This window comes from Laetiporus sulphureus (assembly GCF_001632365.1).
Source record: "Laetiporus sulphureus 93-53 unplaced genomic scaffold LAESUscaffold_30, whole genome shotgun sequence".
In the NCBI taxonomy this organism is placed as follows: domain Eukaryota; kingdom Fungi; phylum Basidiomycota; class Agaricomycetes; order Polyporales; family Laetiporaceae; genus Laetiporus; species Laetiporus sulphureus.
The window spans coordinates 217,741-235,628 of NW_024468539.1; the positions used below are offsets into that span (position 1 = coordinate 217,741).

The 17,888-nt window shown below is 44.4% G+C and overlaps 9 protein-coding genes across 9 annotated transcripts; 5 read left to right on the plus strand and 4 right to left on the minus strand.

The window, feature by feature from the left end:
• Nucleotides 1-358: 358 nt before the first annotated feature.
• Nucleotides 359-954, minus strand: LAESUDRAFT_657137 (uncharacterized protein; the record flags this gene model as incomplete). Its single annotated transcript, XM_040904661.1, has 2 exons — nt 359-700; nt 757-954. Coding segments are annotated over 2 exons (540 nt in total), but the record flags the coding sequence as incomplete, so codon positions are not given.
• Nucleotides 955-3,385: 2,431 nt separating this feature from the next.
• LAESUDRAFT_760795 (uncharacterized protein) lies at nt 3,386-4,080 on the minus strand (the record flags this gene model as incomplete). Its single annotated transcript, XM_040912804.1, has 3 exons — nt 3,386-3,512; nt 3,563-3,770; nt 4,026-4,080. The coding sequence occupies 3 exons, from the start codon at nt 4,078-4,080 to the stop codon at nt 3,386-3,388; spliced, it is 390 nt and encodes a 129-aa protein (XP_040762503.1).
• A 735-nt stretch (nt 4,081-4,815) lies between these two features.
• Nucleotides 4,816-5,130, plus strand: LAESUDRAFT_760796 (uncharacterized protein; the record flags this gene model as incomplete). Its single annotated transcript, XM_040912805.1, has 2 exons — nt 4,816-4,863; nt 4,924-5,130. 2 exons carry the CDS (start codon nt 4,816-4,818, stop codon nt 5,128-5,130), a joined length of 255 nt encoding a protein of 84 aa, XP_040762504.1.
• An 889-nt stretch (nt 5,131-6,019) lies between these two features.
• On the minus strand, nt 6,020-6,478 carry LAESUDRAFT_715322 (uncharacterized protein; the record flags this gene model as incomplete). The annotated part of the gene is made up of 2 exons (XM_040907140.1): nt 6,020-6,354; nt 6,397-6,478. 2 exons carry the CDS (start codon nt 6,476-6,478, stop codon nt 6,020-6,022), a joined length of 417 nt encoding a protein of 138 aa, XP_040762505.1.
• Nucleotides 6,479-10,206: 3,728 nt separating this feature from the next.
• LAESUDRAFT_657149 (kinase-like protein) lies at nt 10,207-11,762 on the plus strand (the record flags this gene model as incomplete). Its single annotated transcript, XM_040904662.1, is given in 5 exon segments — nt 10,207-10,325; nt 11,093-11,180; nt 11,232-11,296; nt 11,308-11,455; nt 11,514-11,762. Coding segments are annotated over 5 exon segments (669 nt in total), but the record flags the coding sequence as incomplete, so codon positions are not given.
• A 636-nt stretch (nt 11,763-12,398) lies between these two features.
• On the minus strand, nt 12,399-14,296 carry LAESUDRAFT_760797 (uncharacterized protein; the record flags this gene model as incomplete). The annotated part of the gene is made up of 8 exons (XM_040912806.1): nt 12,399-12,765; nt 12,830-12,966; nt 13,014-13,169; nt 13,226-13,282; nt 13,678-13,804; nt 13,866-14,012; nt 14,062-14,221; nt 14,260-14,296. The coding sequence occupies 8 exons, from the start codon at nt 14,294-14,296 to the stop codon at nt 12,399-12,401; spliced, it is 1,188 nt and encodes a 395-aa protein (XP_040762507.1).
• Nucleotides 14,297-15,032: 736 nt separating this feature from the next.
• LAESUDRAFT_784454 (uncharacterized protein) lies at nt 15,033-15,637 on the plus strand (the record flags this gene model as incomplete). The annotated part of the gene is made up of 3 exons (XM_040913873.1): nt 15,033-15,129; nt 15,187-15,478; nt 15,533-15,637. Exons 1-3 carry the CDS (start codon nt 15,122-15,124, stop codon nt 15,635-15,637), a joined length of 405 nt encoding a protein of 134 aa, XP_040762508.1. The 5' UTR covers nt 15,033-15,121.
• Nucleotides 15,638-15,710: 73 nt separating this feature from the next.
• On the plus strand, nt 15,711-16,154 carry LAESUDRAFT_657303 (uncharacterized protein; the record flags this gene model as incomplete). The annotated part of the gene is made up of 1 exon (XM_040904674.1): nt 15,711-16,154. A coding segment is annotated over one exon (444 nt), but the record flags the coding sequence as incomplete, so codon positions are not given.
• A 1,332-nt stretch (nt 16,155-17,486) lies between these two features.
• Nucleotides 17,487-17,720, plus strand: LAESUDRAFT_620736 (uncharacterized protein; the record flags this gene model as incomplete). The annotated part of the gene is made up of 1 exon (XM_040903269.1): nt 17,487-17,720. A coding segment is annotated over one exon (234 nt), but the record flags the coding sequence as incomplete, so codon positions are not given.
• Nucleotides 17,721-17,888: the final 168 nt, after the last annotated feature.

A 17,888-nucleotide genomic window follows, 5' to 3' on the forward strand; every position in this document is an offset into this window, starting at 1 on the left:
ACCCTCTGTACTAGTACCCCAGACTATAGGTCTGCAACTATATAAGGGGCACAGATCACGGAGAGAAGACCAACCTCTTCCTCCTTGTTTCTAAGACCCATTCTTTCACTAGAACCCTTCTTGACAAGAAGCTTTCTCAATACTTCTGATCTTAGCAGGGCAGAAGGGATCTGCACTCACTCTCAAGAGGTATTCAAGCTCATGCGCTTGGCTAGAGAGAGGGCAAACCTAGTAACCTGTGAGTGAATGTGCAGTAGCCTCCCAGTGACCTAGCAAAGAGCAGAGTGACCAAACCTCACTGCTGCACACTCCTAGGGTTGGACCCTACTATAACATTCAACGAGGAAGCTAGCACATGCTATAAGGGCACGTGGTCAGGAAGGTTCTGACAGAACACTTCATAACAGGTCGAGAGTGCGTGAAAATGTTCAAGGAGTCGAAAAGTCACCACAGTCTTTGGGTTCTTGCTGGTAGCAGGGAATAGGTGTGCGCGCAATAGTTGAATGTCATGTGAGAGGGCTTGCTCACAGTTACAAAAGTTGAGCACTACTGAATGAATGCCAGATATGTCTAGGATGGTAAAGTCATCATCCCATGTCGGCTGAAGCCTTCTGCAGCACTCACCAATGGGATAACTAAGTTGAATGCACAGTCCAGCTTGTCTGAGCATTTTATAGCAAAAATGTGTCTTGACCCACACCTGTGAACAATCCATGAGCAGTCACATTTCTGTTGAGACAGTTGCTGTGAGCTCACCTTGATGCAGTGGAACAGACTTAGACAGTGTGCTTCAACAATACAGGATTCACAGTACAATGCTAGATCATCACAGTTTAGGCAACAGATGTCTGCCTTGTTCATATGACACCTCAGACAAAACTCAGTGATGTACCCGCATCTGCCTTCATGATGAAAGATCTCAGCCAGCCACTCATCTCGATGCAAAGTCCATTCACACAATGGATGGTCCTAAACATAAATCATTAATATTGACATGAAACTGTAATCAAAATAAATGGCATACCACTGTGGTATGGCATCATCATTTCTGACCCTCGTCCATCTCACCAAGCTCATGGATATAGTCAATGTCTAGGTCTGTGAAGGTGTGCTCACCCTGAGAAAGGTCAGCATTGGGGATGCTGATGGACTCTCCTCCAGGCTAAGGAGGGAAGGTGTAGGTATTGATGTCTGAGGAGCATCAGTAGCGATGTACGATGTGCACACTGAGAGATGATGGTCACATATTGAGTAGTCAGTGTGCCGATTGAGGATCTGAGATGAGGATGACTGTGCTGCTGGGTTATCCTCATTGTTGGAAAGAGCATAGTAGTCAACATTGCAGTCATGCTGGCATCACCGTCACTTGGACATTATGAGGCTTATCAGCTCTGACCTGAGATGGTGAAGGGAAGGGAGAGGTGTCACTAGGGAGCTGGCAGTTTATGACCATGCAGAAAATTTGCATGCACTGATATATACATGTGTGCCCAAAAGAGCAATTCATGCAGGGCACGTGTTTGGATTGCGAACATGGTATAGATATTGGGGTAATGTGCCCTACATATATACTGTAAGATCTGGGTTCTGTTTTGAAGTGAAAGATGTTACCTAGATCGGTTACATTTGAATGTTTACAGTAACACTATAGTGTGCTCCTTTAGCCTGCAGAAATCATACAATCATGCTGACGTACCTCATACATACTGAAACATCCTCTCACATCTGCAATGAGGCTGATATCAATCTCACAATGGTAGATAGCAAGGAGTGACTGAACCCATGCAGAGACAAAAGATATCAATACAACGTCAATATATAAAATTTGAAAAATCATACATGGGTCGAAAAACTGTGCATATGTTCAGCAGGCATTCTCCAAACAAGTCCTGAATCAAAATGAAACGTACCAATGTGTATGACGGGGACAGTGAGCATGACTGAAATGGGGGATTGACAGACCTTGGTGGCTTGAGCTAGCTCTGCACCAAGAAAAAAAAAACTCCGCTCCAAATATAAGTCATGTGTATAACTCCAGCCAATGAGCAGACACATAACGGACATACTGAACTCCGCTCAGGTCATGCATATAAATTCAGCCAATCAGCAGGCATATAACAGACATGCTGAATTTTAATGTTTGCCTTGCACAGGTTTTCCTGTGTGTTGTTGGCAAAAGTAAATATTACAATGACATTCAAATGCTGAAAATGATATGAATATGTTCTCTGGTAAAATCTAGAGGGGAGAGTCAACCATGTAGGAGGGGAGGAGACAGCTGTATAGACTCTCAGCCACAAGACGAGCTCAGCCACAATTACGCATGAGCACAGAGTCACTGCCATGGTAAATTAGATTCTCTGCACTGTCCATCATATGCAAGTCCATCCATGCTTCCTTCCTGCAACCTCAATTCTATAGCCAGGCAACATATAACCTTTGCTTCCCATTCCAACCCTATGGCATGTGCTACCTGAGCTCTTAGAAATTCCTCACTTAGCTGTTCATCATCCTGCCAACTCTCTATTCTCGTGTGCATCTCCTTTCTGACCTCCTGGACTCTTTCCTCTATTTCTGTGGCTCCACTGCATGAAGACCACATCTCATGGCACAAATTCCCGGCTTCAATCACACAGAAAAGTTGCTGAATGTGGAGTTCAGCTGTGAGTACAGCCAGGAAGTCCTCGTCATCTGGTACATCAAATAGGTGTTCATTGTCTGATCGTTCGAGATAATGGGGAAGATTTTCATTCTGAATGGAGCACTCCATAGGCCAAGGTTATCACCATTCTGTACTGCACAGTCTGTGCTGAATGCATGGTGGACATATGCTATAATATTGGATGGTATTTCTGCAAGTTTACAAGGGAATGGGGAAAGATTCTGCTCTGCTCACTTTGCTAGATAAGCTGATTTATTCTGTTGTGACCATATATTGTGCCCTCTAGCATGTGCTGCTATTCAGTGGCTGGTGTGCTGTCTGTATCAGAAATCACAGACCTATCAAATTTAACATATTTCTTTCGTTGTTCTTGTTTGGCAGTTCATTTCTCAGCGAGTGTCAGATATTTAGCCTTGTGACCCATATTAACAGCTGAGAAAGATGCTGGCCAAGATGATGGGTTGAGATCACGCTCATAAGATGCAATTAATGAGGTGACAGACAGTCGTCATGCTCACAGAATATGATAAGTCAACATTTATTCTTTGTGGACTCAGAACAGATATATGGTGGGCATCAAGAAACAGATTCAGTGGCTATGGGAGTATGAACATGAGACAGCATTGTAGTATAACACAGAAAATCTAGGCATTTTAGTGGTGGCAAGACTGCATCCACATGTGACTGAGAACTGAGCATCATAAGCATCATTTAGCTACATGCTCAGAAAATGATCTGCACTGTGCCATTGCCAGCTGCCTCGATGAATACAGTGAGTGCAGCACCGAAGTTGGCATGGCACTGATAAATGGACCCAGGCAAATCAGTGATGAGCAGCAATACATTGGTCCTAGGAGAGTGTCAGCACAGCACATACTGGAGGGCTGGAAGCCAGCTTACCAGCTGATGAAGACACCAACGGCATGTCCACGCATAACACAGTACCAGTGTAGTGCTGGCTGCATGGTTTGAGCAAGCTGAATAATTGAAACAGCAGGCTGAGAGATGGGTTGAGTGACTGCCTCAGCAGTGTGTCTGAGGTTAGAGACCTCATTGAACATGCTGCTCGCAGAGGCAGCTGGGGACAGCATCGCTAGGATATTGAAGGCTGCAATAGAGGATGCATCAGCTGTGCGACCACTGGTGCTGTCACTCACGGCATTTGCTAGTATGAATTCTGTTAGCTGTAAGGTATTCTAAAAATGATGGTGAGCAATGTATAATGACAGTTGCATCCATGAAAGCTTGCCTCTACCACCTGCTGATCCATGAGAAGGCAGAGGGCCGATATGAGGGTGTCGAGAGTTAAAGTGTGGCATCAGGTTGGCTGCATTGTCGTGCTGGTCATGATCATCATGCTCACCATGCTCATTGCTCTCATTCTCCAGGTCAGTGCTTGACTTTCCATAGCGGGTCATGGTGCAGAAATGAGGAGAGTGAAGGGAGTAGTGCACGTTGGCAGGCTGACATTCTGGGGCCACAATTTAAAGACCTTGACAGGCAAAAAATTAGTGGATCGATGAGAATCAATCAGTATACAAGCGGAAACTTACGAAGATACATTGGATATGCAAATGCTGCATTAGGCACCACGTAGAAGCTGAATGTTTGCTGCAATTCACTCAGCGTGGCCTTTCTTCACCACCAATTAGCTACTCACTGCCACAATTCATAAGTCCTCTTCATTGGCTAGGCGTTGCAGAGTAAATATCGAGGGTGCATGCTGGAAGATCGCATCACTGTTAACTCATAATGTATCAGTGTCCTCTCTCTCAGCATCGCATAATGCTCACATGTTCATCTTGCAGATACATACAACCCATCATGGCTCTGAAGAGGTAGACCACAGATGCTGAGCTTGAATTCCTGGAAAGTCAATACCAGTCCTACATTGACCACAAAGCAAAGAAGGACTTATCGCATTTCTGAAAACTGGTATCCTTTGAGTTCTTGAAACAGTTCTCAGAGAAGGAACAGTTATTTGGGTCAGAAGCGGCAATGCTTACACCTGAACAGACTATCGAACTGATGAATGCAGTTGTGAGATAGAGAGAGGTGAGTCCTTACTGCCAAGTATCTTCGCCATGTGCTGAGCCAGTTATGAACAGCAAATCGTAAATTGGTTTCATAATAAGGGGAACAGCAGACACCACATGGCAAGGGATGCTGCCAAGGTGAATTTGACATCATTGTCAAAGCCGGTGGGTCATCGTTGCTTGCAGCCAGTGGAGGTCTATTCTTATAAGTATTATGATGCCAAGATCAAGCCCCTTGTTGCAGCTGAGATCGAACGTGATAACTTGGGTAAGAAGCAGACCTTGGCAGTTATTAAGAGGGTGACAAGGGAGGTGTTTGAGAAGGAAAGCGAGGAGGTGAAGGCTGAAATTCAGGCCAAGATTGACATGGTGGAAGATGCCCATGCCGGGATGGCTGACAGCGAACCTTCGCCCCTTCAGCACCAGCTGTAAGTGCTTTACTCAACAATGTCTATGTGGCTTTGTGACCAGCTTGATGAACACAGCGCCTCAACAATGCACCCATTGTTCTGAGAGAATTTCTCTGTGAGCTTTCATGCAAGACCGGCTGTTGCTTCATGGTGTTCGGAGGAGGGCCAGCATCACAGGAATGGGGGGAGCTTCGAACCATCAGGTATGCCAAAATTGTCTCTGTTATTGCAGTTGTATTAACTGGCATCTATCACAAAGTATCCATGAAGGCAAGACAGTCTCCAGACTTACATTTGCTGACTCGATTGATATTAAAGTGTGCTGCATTAAGCCATTCGCTGAATTCATTGCCGCTGTCTTTCGTGAGTGTTGATCCAGTCACCCTCCTTCTGAAAGTCTAACACTGGTGCCACAGCAAAAGAAATTTGTGCATTATACGCAATTGAGGCACCTCAACATATGTACTGCAAGCACTGACCTCAAGCCATCAGAGGGGCTATCAAGTGAGTATGAGCTCCAATCGGCCTCCTCTGATGGAAGCTCATCACCTGGATGGGACATGCACCACTCTTCACTTCCTTCCTTATTGCATCTAAACTCAGTGTCCTTGTATAACTCCTCACTTGCATCTATTGATGTCCATTCTGATGGTGATCATGTGGGCTGCCCACTTCATCTGCTGGCTCCAGTGGCAGCATGGTCACTGCTGCTCTGCTACATAAGAGCTTCAGGCTCTTCTACCAGAGGCAGATGACAATAGCAATGTGATCATGGACCCATTTTCTTTTGATATCACTCAGCTCGAACAGACAGATTTGATAAGCATTGTCCTCTCACCATGAAGCTTGTCACTGTTGGATGATTTCTTCCCCAATTCTGAACATCCTTTAAATTTCAGCCTGAATGTCACTCAAAATGGCATAGTCAGGTCAGGCACTCTTCCTTCAGCAGATGCCAGCTTCAAATTGGGTATCGCACCATCCGCATCCTCTGTTCCTGGTCTGCTGCTATCTAAATCACTCACACCGACACCATCTGCATCAGTTGTCTCCACACTGCCTGTGTCGGTCATCTCAGCACCACCTGCCTCAGTCATCTCCACACTGCCTGCCTTGGTCACCTCTGCATCACCTGTCTCAGTTGCCTCCACACCATCTGCATCAGTCATCTCAGCACCACCTGTGGTATTTACATCTGTCACATCTGAGACTGAGCTATTTCTTCCCATTTCAACTCTGACAACATCTGTGGACACCCAAAGTCATCCTGCATGAAAACACCGAGCACCTCTGTGTCTGGATGCTACACCACCTCCATCATCAAGACTCTTATCTTCCTGCAGGACGGAACAATCCACCTCAGAAAACATCAGGATTAATGCTACAGTAGAAGCTGAGAAGGATGCGGGAGGGGCAGATCAAAGGGCAAAGAAAATGTAGTAGATGCGGAGATCCAGAAGCTGTCTCGTAAACGAGAAACCACATCATAGGGCAGTTGTAGAGCAAAACAGGTGAGGGCTTGATTTTCATGCCCACTGCTGTACATTTGGTGGCTGCATGGTCTGTGTTCCTTGAAGCTTTTACATAATATCTTTTTTCTTGTGTGCATATTTCTTGATGCAGAATTCCAGTAGCAAAAGCCTTGCAATGTACTCTCTCGAAATGCTGATTTCTTTTCTTGTGCATATATTTTCTTGATAAAGAACCTCAGTAGCAAAAAAAATGTACTTACCAGTAGTATGATGAAAAACCATTGTTGCAGCTCGAAACCTGTGTGTGAGGCCTGTTACTCTTCAATTCAGAAGTCTGAAATGTGTCCATTTTTGCTACATGGTGAAGACTGTTTTCTTTTGTCTTTGATGCTGTACATTGTCATGCCAGTCTGTGTCAGGTGTACCTAGCAAAATCTCAAAACTCAGTTACATGCACACATCTCGAAGCCACATACCATCACATCACGAGGAGTTCAGCATGTGAATGTTAATGCTCTAGGCCAGATTTGAGATGATGTATGAGATCTCTATCTGAGCATCAGTATTCAACAGTGATCGGGATCAACCCGACCATTTCTCAAATGGGATGTGAAGAGTGGTGTAGTAGCGCCTGCACATTTTGCCCATAAGGGGATTTCAGCCACCTGATAAGTCATGCGCTGCCAGCCATGCAGGAGCAAACTGATGCCAACTGGCCACAATCATTTGTGAATGCCCAAAAAGGCAGATTAATCTGTATTTATCAGCAATCGAGCTGTAATGAAGCATAATGTAGCATGTTACATCGTGATGTATTAGTGGTACGTCCATAGTGCATCCATGCTACATTGACAATACATTTACAGGAGAGTGCTCTCACTACAGCTGCCAATGTATCACCAGTTTTGCTCTCAGGTGAGGTGATTGTTGTATCAGAATGACAGCTAGGCCTGATCAGTACCTTCTTAAATGTTTATCACGAGTGATTTTATAAGCAAATCGTACATTGATCATCTACTATTTTCCCTTCCTTACGTATGCCTAGTTGCTTCGATGAGATGATGTCGCTGAGCTAAATCACAATGTAGACTCTAATAACTCAGATAAATGGCTCACAATAGTCATGATATATTGTGTTCACGATTCTGTTACAGCATCTGCAAAGAATCACTGAAAGGCATGCTTCTACATCTGAACTCAATGAAGACACAGCAGTTCATCGTATGTGCAATTGTCCTTTCATTTGACATACCACAGCTCATTCTTCATAACATTAGAAATATGCAATAACAATATCCGTGGAGACACACGAAGTCCTCCATTAGATGAGGTTGATCAGCTTCTGCAAGTGAGTTGTCATTATGCCTTCGTAATATTTGAGACTGCATGGTCGGATGATCTTGTCTAAGCCCTACTTCTAGATACTGTTATCGAACGTTACCTCCACAACCTCCAATGACAATACTATGGAGACGTCTGATCAGTGCAGCATGGCGACATTCAGCTAGGTGGTGGACGTGATTTTACACCTAGGAAACACCATCGTGCAGTCAGTTATAGACCATCTAAACAAAGTACGTGGACTCATTCTGTGGCATCTATGTCCTTCGATATGATTCAACACTGTGAAACTGTTGGCATACCTTCCTGGTTAACGTATATTCATGAATATTTGGCTCGTTATGGCTGGTTTTATTCTAAGTTCTCGATCATATTTCACCATCCAGCAGCATGTTTGCAGTGATGTCTCGTATATTGCAAAAGCTGTGCATGCATTAAGGATCACTGCCAAAGCTCTTCCAATTGGTCAAAGCAGATATTCATAAAATGAGCGATACTCCCATTGGTCATGGAGGATATGTCACTGTCTATTTGAGCTTGTACAATAAGATGGCAGTGGCTTTGAAGTGCTTCCATATACATACAGTGACCCACAAAACTGTTGATAAGATTGCTCACTTCGACTTGTATAGTAAATATCTCCTCAACCAATGGGTCAACTACATTGTATAAGCACTCATTGGACAGTGTATTATCATGGCTTTTTAATGCAGTCTTAATCATATTTTTACCATATTTTGATCCCAAGATATTTACTAATCTTTGAAGGTCACTCTTATCAACAGTTTTGTGGCACATATCCAGGTTCTACAAAACTTGTACTTTCAGTACTTGATATAGCCTCCCTTTGCCTTCACCACTACATGCACCCTCCTTGGCATACTTTCAATTAGATTCTGACACACTTCCTTCCCAATAGCCTCCCATTCCTTCTCCACCCTTTCCCACAACTCAGTGATTCCCTTTGGTGGCTCCTGATACTCTGCAAGCTTCCTTTTGAGATGACCCACAGATGCTCTATGGAATTGAGATCTGGGGATTGAGAGGGCCATATCATAGTGTTGAAATCATGGTCTTTGAACCAATCCTTGGCCTTCTTGCTGGTGTGCTTGGGGTCATTGTCTTGCTGAAACACCGCATTCTCCACAGTTTTGCCCCAATCCTCCAGGCTATTCTGCAGCTCATCCTCCAGAATGCTGATATAAAGGTCTGCATCCATCCTGCCATCAATCTTGCAGGCATATCCCACACCATCCCAGCCCATACAGCCCCACATCATCAAAGATCCACCTCCAAACTTCTGGGTCCCTTCCACCAACCTATCACTGAGGCTCTCCCCTGGCTTCTTCCACACCCATTTTCTTCCATCTGATCCCATCCTGTTAATCTTTGTCTCATCTGACCATACCACCCTTCTCCAGTCCTCCACAGTCCAATATTGGTGAGCCAAAGCAAAGTCCATCCTCTCCTTTCGATGCCTTGCAGCGAGTAAAGGCCTTTTGCACTTTACTACAGCCTTCATTCCTGCCTTCTTCAACCCTCTTCACACTGTCTCTGCATTGACAACCCTCCCAGTAACATCTCCAAGAGCTCTGGCCACAGCAGGAGATGTGGTAGCCTTGCCAGTCCCAATAAGTTGAGTAGCATAGTGAAGATTGGCAGTAGAAAGAAGGGAAGGTCGTCCTCCTTTGGCCTTAGAAATGGTGGGACAGTGTGTGGAGCATAGTTTACTGATGGTCGAGTAGTGTAGACCAGTCAAAGCTTCAATTTCTCGAAAAGATTTGCCATTCTGAAGCAAAGCGATGACATGATTGACAGTTTCAGTAGCAACAGCTTTTGGCATGATGTTGGTTGAGTGTGAAGAGTTGTGTATGGCTGTTTGTACATTGTTCATGTTTAAACATGAATATCAATCAATATTCCCACAAAGAACCCTGTCAACACATCAAGAATCACAATTTTCTGAGAACTTGTGTGTGTGCCACAAAACTGTTGATAAGAGTGACCCTCAAAGATTAGTAAATATCTTGGGATCAAAATGTGATAAAAATATGATCAAAACTGTGTTAGAAAGCCATGATAATACGCTTTCCACTGAGTTCTTATACAATGTAGTTGACCTATTGGTTGAGGAGATATTCACTATACAAATCGAAGTGAGCAATCTTATCAACAGTTTTGTGGGTCACTGTAATCTGAGTAGGATGCAGGGAATACACGAGGCAAGTGCACTTTTGAATGATTGACATGTGAAGCATTTCTGTAACACTGCATAGGTATTTTGTAAAGAAGCTCTGCAGTGGCGACGCCTACACCATCGAAATATCACACCATTTTTGGGAATCACTACCCGCATCTCACCCCTTTGCCTCGTGAGCAAGTGGATGAAATACAACACAATTGTGTCACACCTCCATGACAACCTGGACATAGATAGACACCAGGGGCATGAGCCCATGATTCCACCGGGAACGTTTTAAACACATTGTGATAACAGTCACAATGAAATTATAATGTTACCGGTGTAAACATTATGAAAGTATTTAAATTGTTTCGAGTGTCAATCATCGTGGAATAATTGTGATATTATTCAGAAAGACACTCTAATGTGACAACAATTTTTCTCCAGCCAGCATTCACACAACATGTTGGCATCATTTTAAATGGATGTTAGGTGTACATTACAAATGTAATCAAGGTGACATTACAATGAGTGCCAGATGCTTTCCATCATGTGTCAGCTAGAATCATCTTGAATGCATCAGGGATGTTCTAATATGGTTAGCAGGTTACTATATATGGTAATAAATCTTATACGATCACAATGAACCCAGTGGGAGCATCTTGACGACATCATGGCCCCTCAGAAATATCATTTAAAATGTTCTCTCGAAAAACATTCAAGATGTTACTACAATGTTGCTTGAACGCTGTCAGCCACAACATTGGAGCCTGATTGTGGCATCATTATGAATGTTATCAAAATTGTCCTGTAGTACTGATTCTTAAAACATTGAAAATGATTTCAAAATGTATACACTGAAAACATTGCGTGATTATTGAGACTGTTATTACAATGTGTCCAAGATGTTCCCTGCAGAATCATGGGCTCATGTCCCCAGTGAGGCTGTTCTTGGTCCGCTGACCAGCTATACGCATCATCATAACTAGCTCACATATACGTATACAGCTCATCGATGTTGTGAAAGGTCTAGAGTACCTCCACTCGTCGCATCTGGTTCATGGCGATCTAAAAGGAGTACGTGATAATGCTCACCCTGCTCTCCATCAGATTGACATATATTGCAAGGTTAACGTCCTCATCGATGAACACTCCCATGCATGCCTATCGGACTTCAGGATTGCTACCATGATGTATGATCCAGGTATTATGCAAGCTATAACAAAATGTCAGAATCAAGTGGCACAACCCGTTGGATGGTGCCGGAACATCTGGATCCAGAATCACTTGAAGACACTGATTATGAACCGCATTCAAGTGATATATATTCACTCTCAATGGTAGTATGGGAGGTTCGTGGTCCTCTGTAAATGAAGTTTAATCACTTAGGCCATCCTCACCTGTATCTAGATATACTCGGGCAAGACTCCTTTTAGTGAATATGTGCATAAGGGCACAGTCATCATCCAAGTGCTTGTGTACAATGTACGACTACAGCGCACAGAAGAGATGATGAAGATCAGACTGACTGATGAAATATGGACCATAGTAGAGGTGGAATGGAGTGCAAACTGGCATGCACGCCCCACTCTCGATCGCATCTTCATCAGCAAAAAGTCCGGAATTATATCTGGTACAAACTATCTCCAACGTGCATGATCTGCGACTGACTGTCAAACCTTCCAGGTGATGTATTGTTCGTCCAGATCAGCAACCTCTAAATGACTGACTAACCACACCATTCCAGATCAGCCACCCACTGGTGAGTTGACCAGCCTACCTTTTACCATGCGCTCAGAAAATCTACAGATAATGCAGAAAATGATCATCTGTCCAGATAATTAGCTGTGGCCTCAGATGAACATCAGAGAGGTGTGATAATAGATTGTCCAGGCAGATTACATATTATCAGACCCATTGGTTTATAGACACACCAGAATATCATTTTATTGACACAGATTACTCGTAAACCTACTGTCTGACAAGAGTATATAATAAACCATCACCGAAAGTGAGTGGACACAGAGCGATGAAAAGTGAAGAATGATGACAATCTAGGCTTAACTATGCAGCATGGATAAAGGAAGGTCAAAAGCATATGGACACAAAGCGAGTAAAAGCGAAGGATGATGACTCTATATAATACTAAGAGACACAAGTACACAGCTTGGTATAGTTGACTGACAATGAAAACACACCTCCACGCAATGTCCAGCCAGAGTTCTTGGAGACTAAGCAATGACGATCAGCAATGTTTGCGAAGGCATAGTACTGGAGCATTTCACACACCATAATTTAGTTTGCACCACGTCTAAGGCGGCGAAGCTGCATCTTCTCCTTGAGATCTTCATCCTCTTCCTTCACATCCTCATCCTCATCCTCTCCCTCTGCATCTTCATCCTCTCCCTCTGCATCTTGATCACTCATCTGCTCCATCACCTCAGGTCCAGGTTGGTCCAAGATTTCATCAGCCATCTCTATGTAATCCCGGACTATATCCTCTGGTATAGAGCTGTTGCTCGACTGCAGTGAGATAAGCATTTGTGTGTGTGCTTTTCTGGCAGCACGCTGCTGTGCGAGGAGGTTCATTGATGATGGTCCATCATCTTGTGCATACATGCTGTTGACGTAACGTTTGCGACAACTACTTCTGAAGACCTCGCTATAAGTATGAAGATTTGTAGGATTAGCATACTAACCAGATACATATGAGGCATGACGCTCACCCGTTGTACCAATCCAAAGTGGCCTTGCACCACTCCTTGTTGTCAAAGAGGGTGAGAATGTAGTTATAGTATTCTTCATAATCAAAATCTCCATCAGATTCAGCCCATTCACGCTGAGCGTTCAGTGCGAAACGTGCCTGAACCAACCATAAGCAATCTAAATGAATTAATCTAGATAACGTACCAATGTAGTCACATACGCAACATGATATTTGTTGCATTCTTTCATGCGATAAGTGACTGCAATTAAATTGCGACCACTGCCCTTTTTCTTGTTGGAACCAGATGCATTGACAGGATGTTTGCCGCTGCTTGGACCAGTAAACAGTGCTCGAAAGCACTGGACCATCAGTGTTAACTAGTAATTACAAAGTAGGTGGTGAATGCGACACTTACGGAAGCCAGCAGATCACTCTTAAGGGCATTCTTGTCGATGGCATCAGCGTTGTACCCCTTTTCAGGATATATCATCGATGGCAAGTCAGACGCTTTGATGCAGATGTTGCCATGCATAACATTTTCGCAAAATCTGGAATACATCAACACAAATTAATGCAAACGTGAAAGGAATTATGATTATGTACTTTCCAGGGTCCTCATCGAACTTATCTCTCATTTGATGAGGACAAAGGAGGCGCGCAGTTGCAAAGTGATGAAATCGTCACTGCTCCTTGGGGTGGTCGACATCGATTGTCAGAATGCCCTTTATCGGTGGCACAAACTTGAGTATATTGCACTTAATATTGCTTAAGTCATCAGTGCGTGCTGAACGAGCTTTCTGAGAGAGCTTGCCAGACCGAAAACCGATAACCATTATAAATATGAACGAAATGACGAAGGTGATGTACAAAGTTCATGAGGTAGATGAGGCTGTCTGGATCATCATCGAGGCTGGGAAGTAGCTTTGACAGGCCTGGGATGATCTTCAGAAGAGCGCGAAACTGCTTCATTAACTCAGAAGCCTTCTCCTGGTCACTATATAACAATAAACAGTGCATATATGCGCATAAAACATCAGAAATAATGATTTACTCACATATCTGGCCATTCATCAAGATCCCACAACTTCTCTGCAATGCCATGGCATGCTAAACTGACCTGCAAGACCATCAGGATGTCCACGAAGGGTCTCATAATCTTTGGAATGAAGTGCACCGCTGTGCACCAAGCTTCCAAGTGGCCCCTGGTATGCACACACATTAATAGTGAACGTGAATATGTCTACCACTTACTTTCTGACTTTGCGTAGGTGCATTTGAGTGATAATCAACTTGTATGTCTTGTCATCATTGTCGTCTTCATCATCGTCATCGTCATCCTCTTCGACCTCTGCATCTTCAACTTCAATCTCTTGCTCTTTGCTTGTATCATTCAAAGCACCATCCAGATCATCTGCATATAAATGATGCAATGATAAAGATGAAACTCACCATTGGCATTGTGATCTCTCACTGCCTGAGTTCTCATCTTCACTGAAGATGACAGTTTCCACCTTCTTTTTAGGTCATTGGCCAGCTCGGCTCCGGCTCCGAGCCACTTGAGCCGCGGCTTAATGCCATTCTGGGCTCTGCAACTGCCCGCATCCTTCCAGCCTCTGTGCACTATGCCCCAGCGTGCGCGCTCGAGTCGAAGCAATCGTGTGAAGTCCAGTGCCACGGCGCTGCCAAATGGCGCTCTACGAACGACGTTCCAACTTGAGGGTATGTAAATGTGTGATCACTTATCATTTGTTCTGACAATTGACGAGATATCTCGATGATAGTGGCCAGTGCCCCAAGGCCAGATCCAGCTGCTCAGCCAATGCATCAGCAGCTTGAGAAGGCACATCAACTTCATGTTGCGAGCAATAAGCCAGGTGGATCACTGAAATCGCAGCCCAGTGAAACACAGACACCTGATGAAACCTTACGACATGTGGCTTTTGATGTGCCGAGGCATAGTATCCTTCTCTGAATCTCCCGAGTGCCAATTACTGATCCCAACTGCATTTTGCCTACTAGACCGGAGCCCTTGACTCCATCACCTGCATCAGAGTCCGACTCATCAATTGGATCATTTGAAGTTACCTATGAGACTCCGGTTCAGCGTAGAGATGCAGGAACATCAGCTGTAGCTCCTCATGCTCCTCGCACTCCTCATACCCCACGAACTCCTAGGACACTGACATTTGCCTGTCATAGTCCACGCGTGAGACCAGGTCTTGCAGGCAACAAGGTGAAGAAAGCTGCTGCGGATGTGTGGACATTTTTCGAGAGGAAACCCGCAATTCAGGGTGGCGGACGCTGTTGTATAATGTGCCAGTATGTTAGATCCTGCGATACTTGGTAGTTTGCAATGTGAACTAACAATTCTCATAGAAACCTGCATGCGATTGACCTCAAACATCAGATGGCAACATTTGGAGAGCTTACAGGTACAGGAACACTTCGTCGACATCTCTACAAGTGCCATCTTGAGCAGTGGGTTGATGCATGTGACCGCCTGGGTATTAAAATCAAGGGAAAGAATGTTCATGTTGCCGTTCAAGCATTCCGTCAATCTCGAGGTCAAGCTGCCATACATGAAATGGACAAACTCGCACAATGCATCCCATTCTCACCGCAGGCTCTCATTGACACATTTATTGAGTTCATAGTGGCCAATGATCTCGTAAGCATTGGAATGCGTGCTTCGTTATGCATATCTGACATGCATATTTCACAGGCCATCAACATCATTGAGTCGCCTCAACTGCGGAAGATTATCTTGATGCTCCGAGAAGAGCTTACCGAAAGTGACATTCCGCATCGTACAACAGTGCGAAAATGAATAGAAGAGATGTTTGAGGAGCATCTCGAGTTGCTCCGGCAAGAAATGAAGGTACGTACTCTTATTGTTAACTCAGAGTTGCCACTGCTTGCTAATCTTCGTAAAGGAATCACTTGGCAAGATTTCCTTCACGACAGATCTGTGGTCAGATCCAGATCTCGCACCTTTCATGGCAGTCACAGCGCATTGGATACAAGCTCTAATGGTAGAAACGTCTGCCGGTCCGAAGCACGTTCTGAAGCTACGTGCTGATCTCATAGGTTTCCATTGTGTTCCTGGACGGCATACAGGCCAGCACCTTTCACAGGCATTTCTTTTTCTCCTCGATCGTTTGAAGATTACGTACAAGGTGCGTCTGATGCTTGATAATCATATCGAGTTTGAACAGATCTATGTACAGATTGGGTGGATCACTATGGACAATGCATCGAATAATGACACTTTTATCGCAGCGTTAGAACAAGAGCTCACTCGGCGGCAGATTGCCTTTGATGCTATTAAACGTCGCATTCGGTAAGCAGATATATAATTCACAAGGATATAATAATCTTAGCAGATTCATAGCTGCTTTCCACACATCGTGAATCTGGCATGTCAGGCAGTTTTGGACGCAATCACCAACATCAATTTTGCTACAACGGATGCAGATGATCACGTTCCACATGGACCTTTACCGCAGACCCTACTTGATGCTATCGGACGTGATCCGATTGCGACCTTGCGGTCTCTTATTCGAGCTGTATGTGCTTCTATCGCCAATATGAAACCTTTGTACCTCACACTTATCAATTCATTCACAGTTGAGGGCATCAAACATGCGACGTGAGCATCTCAAAAGCGTGACCAGGTCTTTGGGACAGAAGGAACTTGAGCTGCTCCGTGATGTCACAACGCGATGGTCGTCAACGCTGCTCATGATAGAGCGTGCGAGGTTGATGCGTGAAGTACGTGAACAACGTGTATTTTGACTGTTGTAACGGTGCTGATGTAATGCACAGTCAATTACTAGATTCTTGGATCACAATGATTTTCACGAGCTGTGGAAGTTTCGGTTGAGCGATGTAGAGTGGGAAGCTTTAGAAGTGTTCGAAGAGATTCTCTGTGTGAATATGACATTCTAATTGCTTCTACGCTTGCAGCATACTTATCTTTTACATGGTAGGTTCCGCATGCATTCCAGCAAATCTTATCTGAGGAGAAGACGCCGACATTAGGCAATGCCATCCCCGCGTTTGAAGCGATGGCTGCTGCCTGGAGAAGACAACAGCATGCGCATGCAGAAAGATCATCGATTATCAACGAGGGTCTTGCGAAGCTGGAGACCTACCGAAATCGCACTGAACTTGTCCCAGCTTATGTTTTCGCCATGAGTGTGTACTGCTACCTCATCAATTAATGTGAATGATTGACAATCTCGAATCTCTTTAGTTCTAAATCCACTGATCAAACTTGATTGGTTTGCTGAGAATGCACCTGACAAGGTTGATTGGGCACGTAAACTGTTCGTAAGAGAGGTATGGTCTTATAGTACTTGTTTTACTACAGAGTTCTCATTTTGCTCTTGCGTAGCTATCCTCATATTACTCAGCATCACCTATCACTGCACAAGTGACTACCAGTGATGCTTCACCGAAACATCCCTGGGCGCATGACGTACTTGGCCTGGGAAATCGTATGCGATTGCGCAGACCACAGCAACAAAGTCTGGAAGCCGAAGTTCAGTCATACTTTCTGGATGAAAGCTTTTCCTCGAACACTCTGCAATACTGGCAGGTAATGTTGAAATTGAAGTTTTATTAGTAACTCTGTCGGCTGATGCTAATCATCATGCCAGGAAAATCGTCATCGGTTTCCAACAATTTTCGCTCTTGCAATGGACATCCTACCTATTCAAGCTTCAGCAGTTCCATGCGAGCGTATCTTTTCCTCTGCAAAGGAAACAAAGGCAGCACGGCGTAACCGTATCAAGCCGCAGCTAATGGAAGCCCTCCAGGTGCTCAAGTTTTCAGCTCGGAAGGGGATTGATTTGACATTCACACATGGTTTGACACGAGAAGAGGAACTCAGGGAGCTTTGTGACATCTCATCAGCTCAAATGGAGAACTCTGAGGATGTGCATGCACTGCTCATGAGCTTATGTCGTGTTGTCGAGTAGATTTTTCAGTCTGTACACTTACAGTTACCTATTTGGGATGTAGCCACAGCTACAGCCGTGACCGAGCCGACGCCAGACCGAACCGTGGGTTAGCTG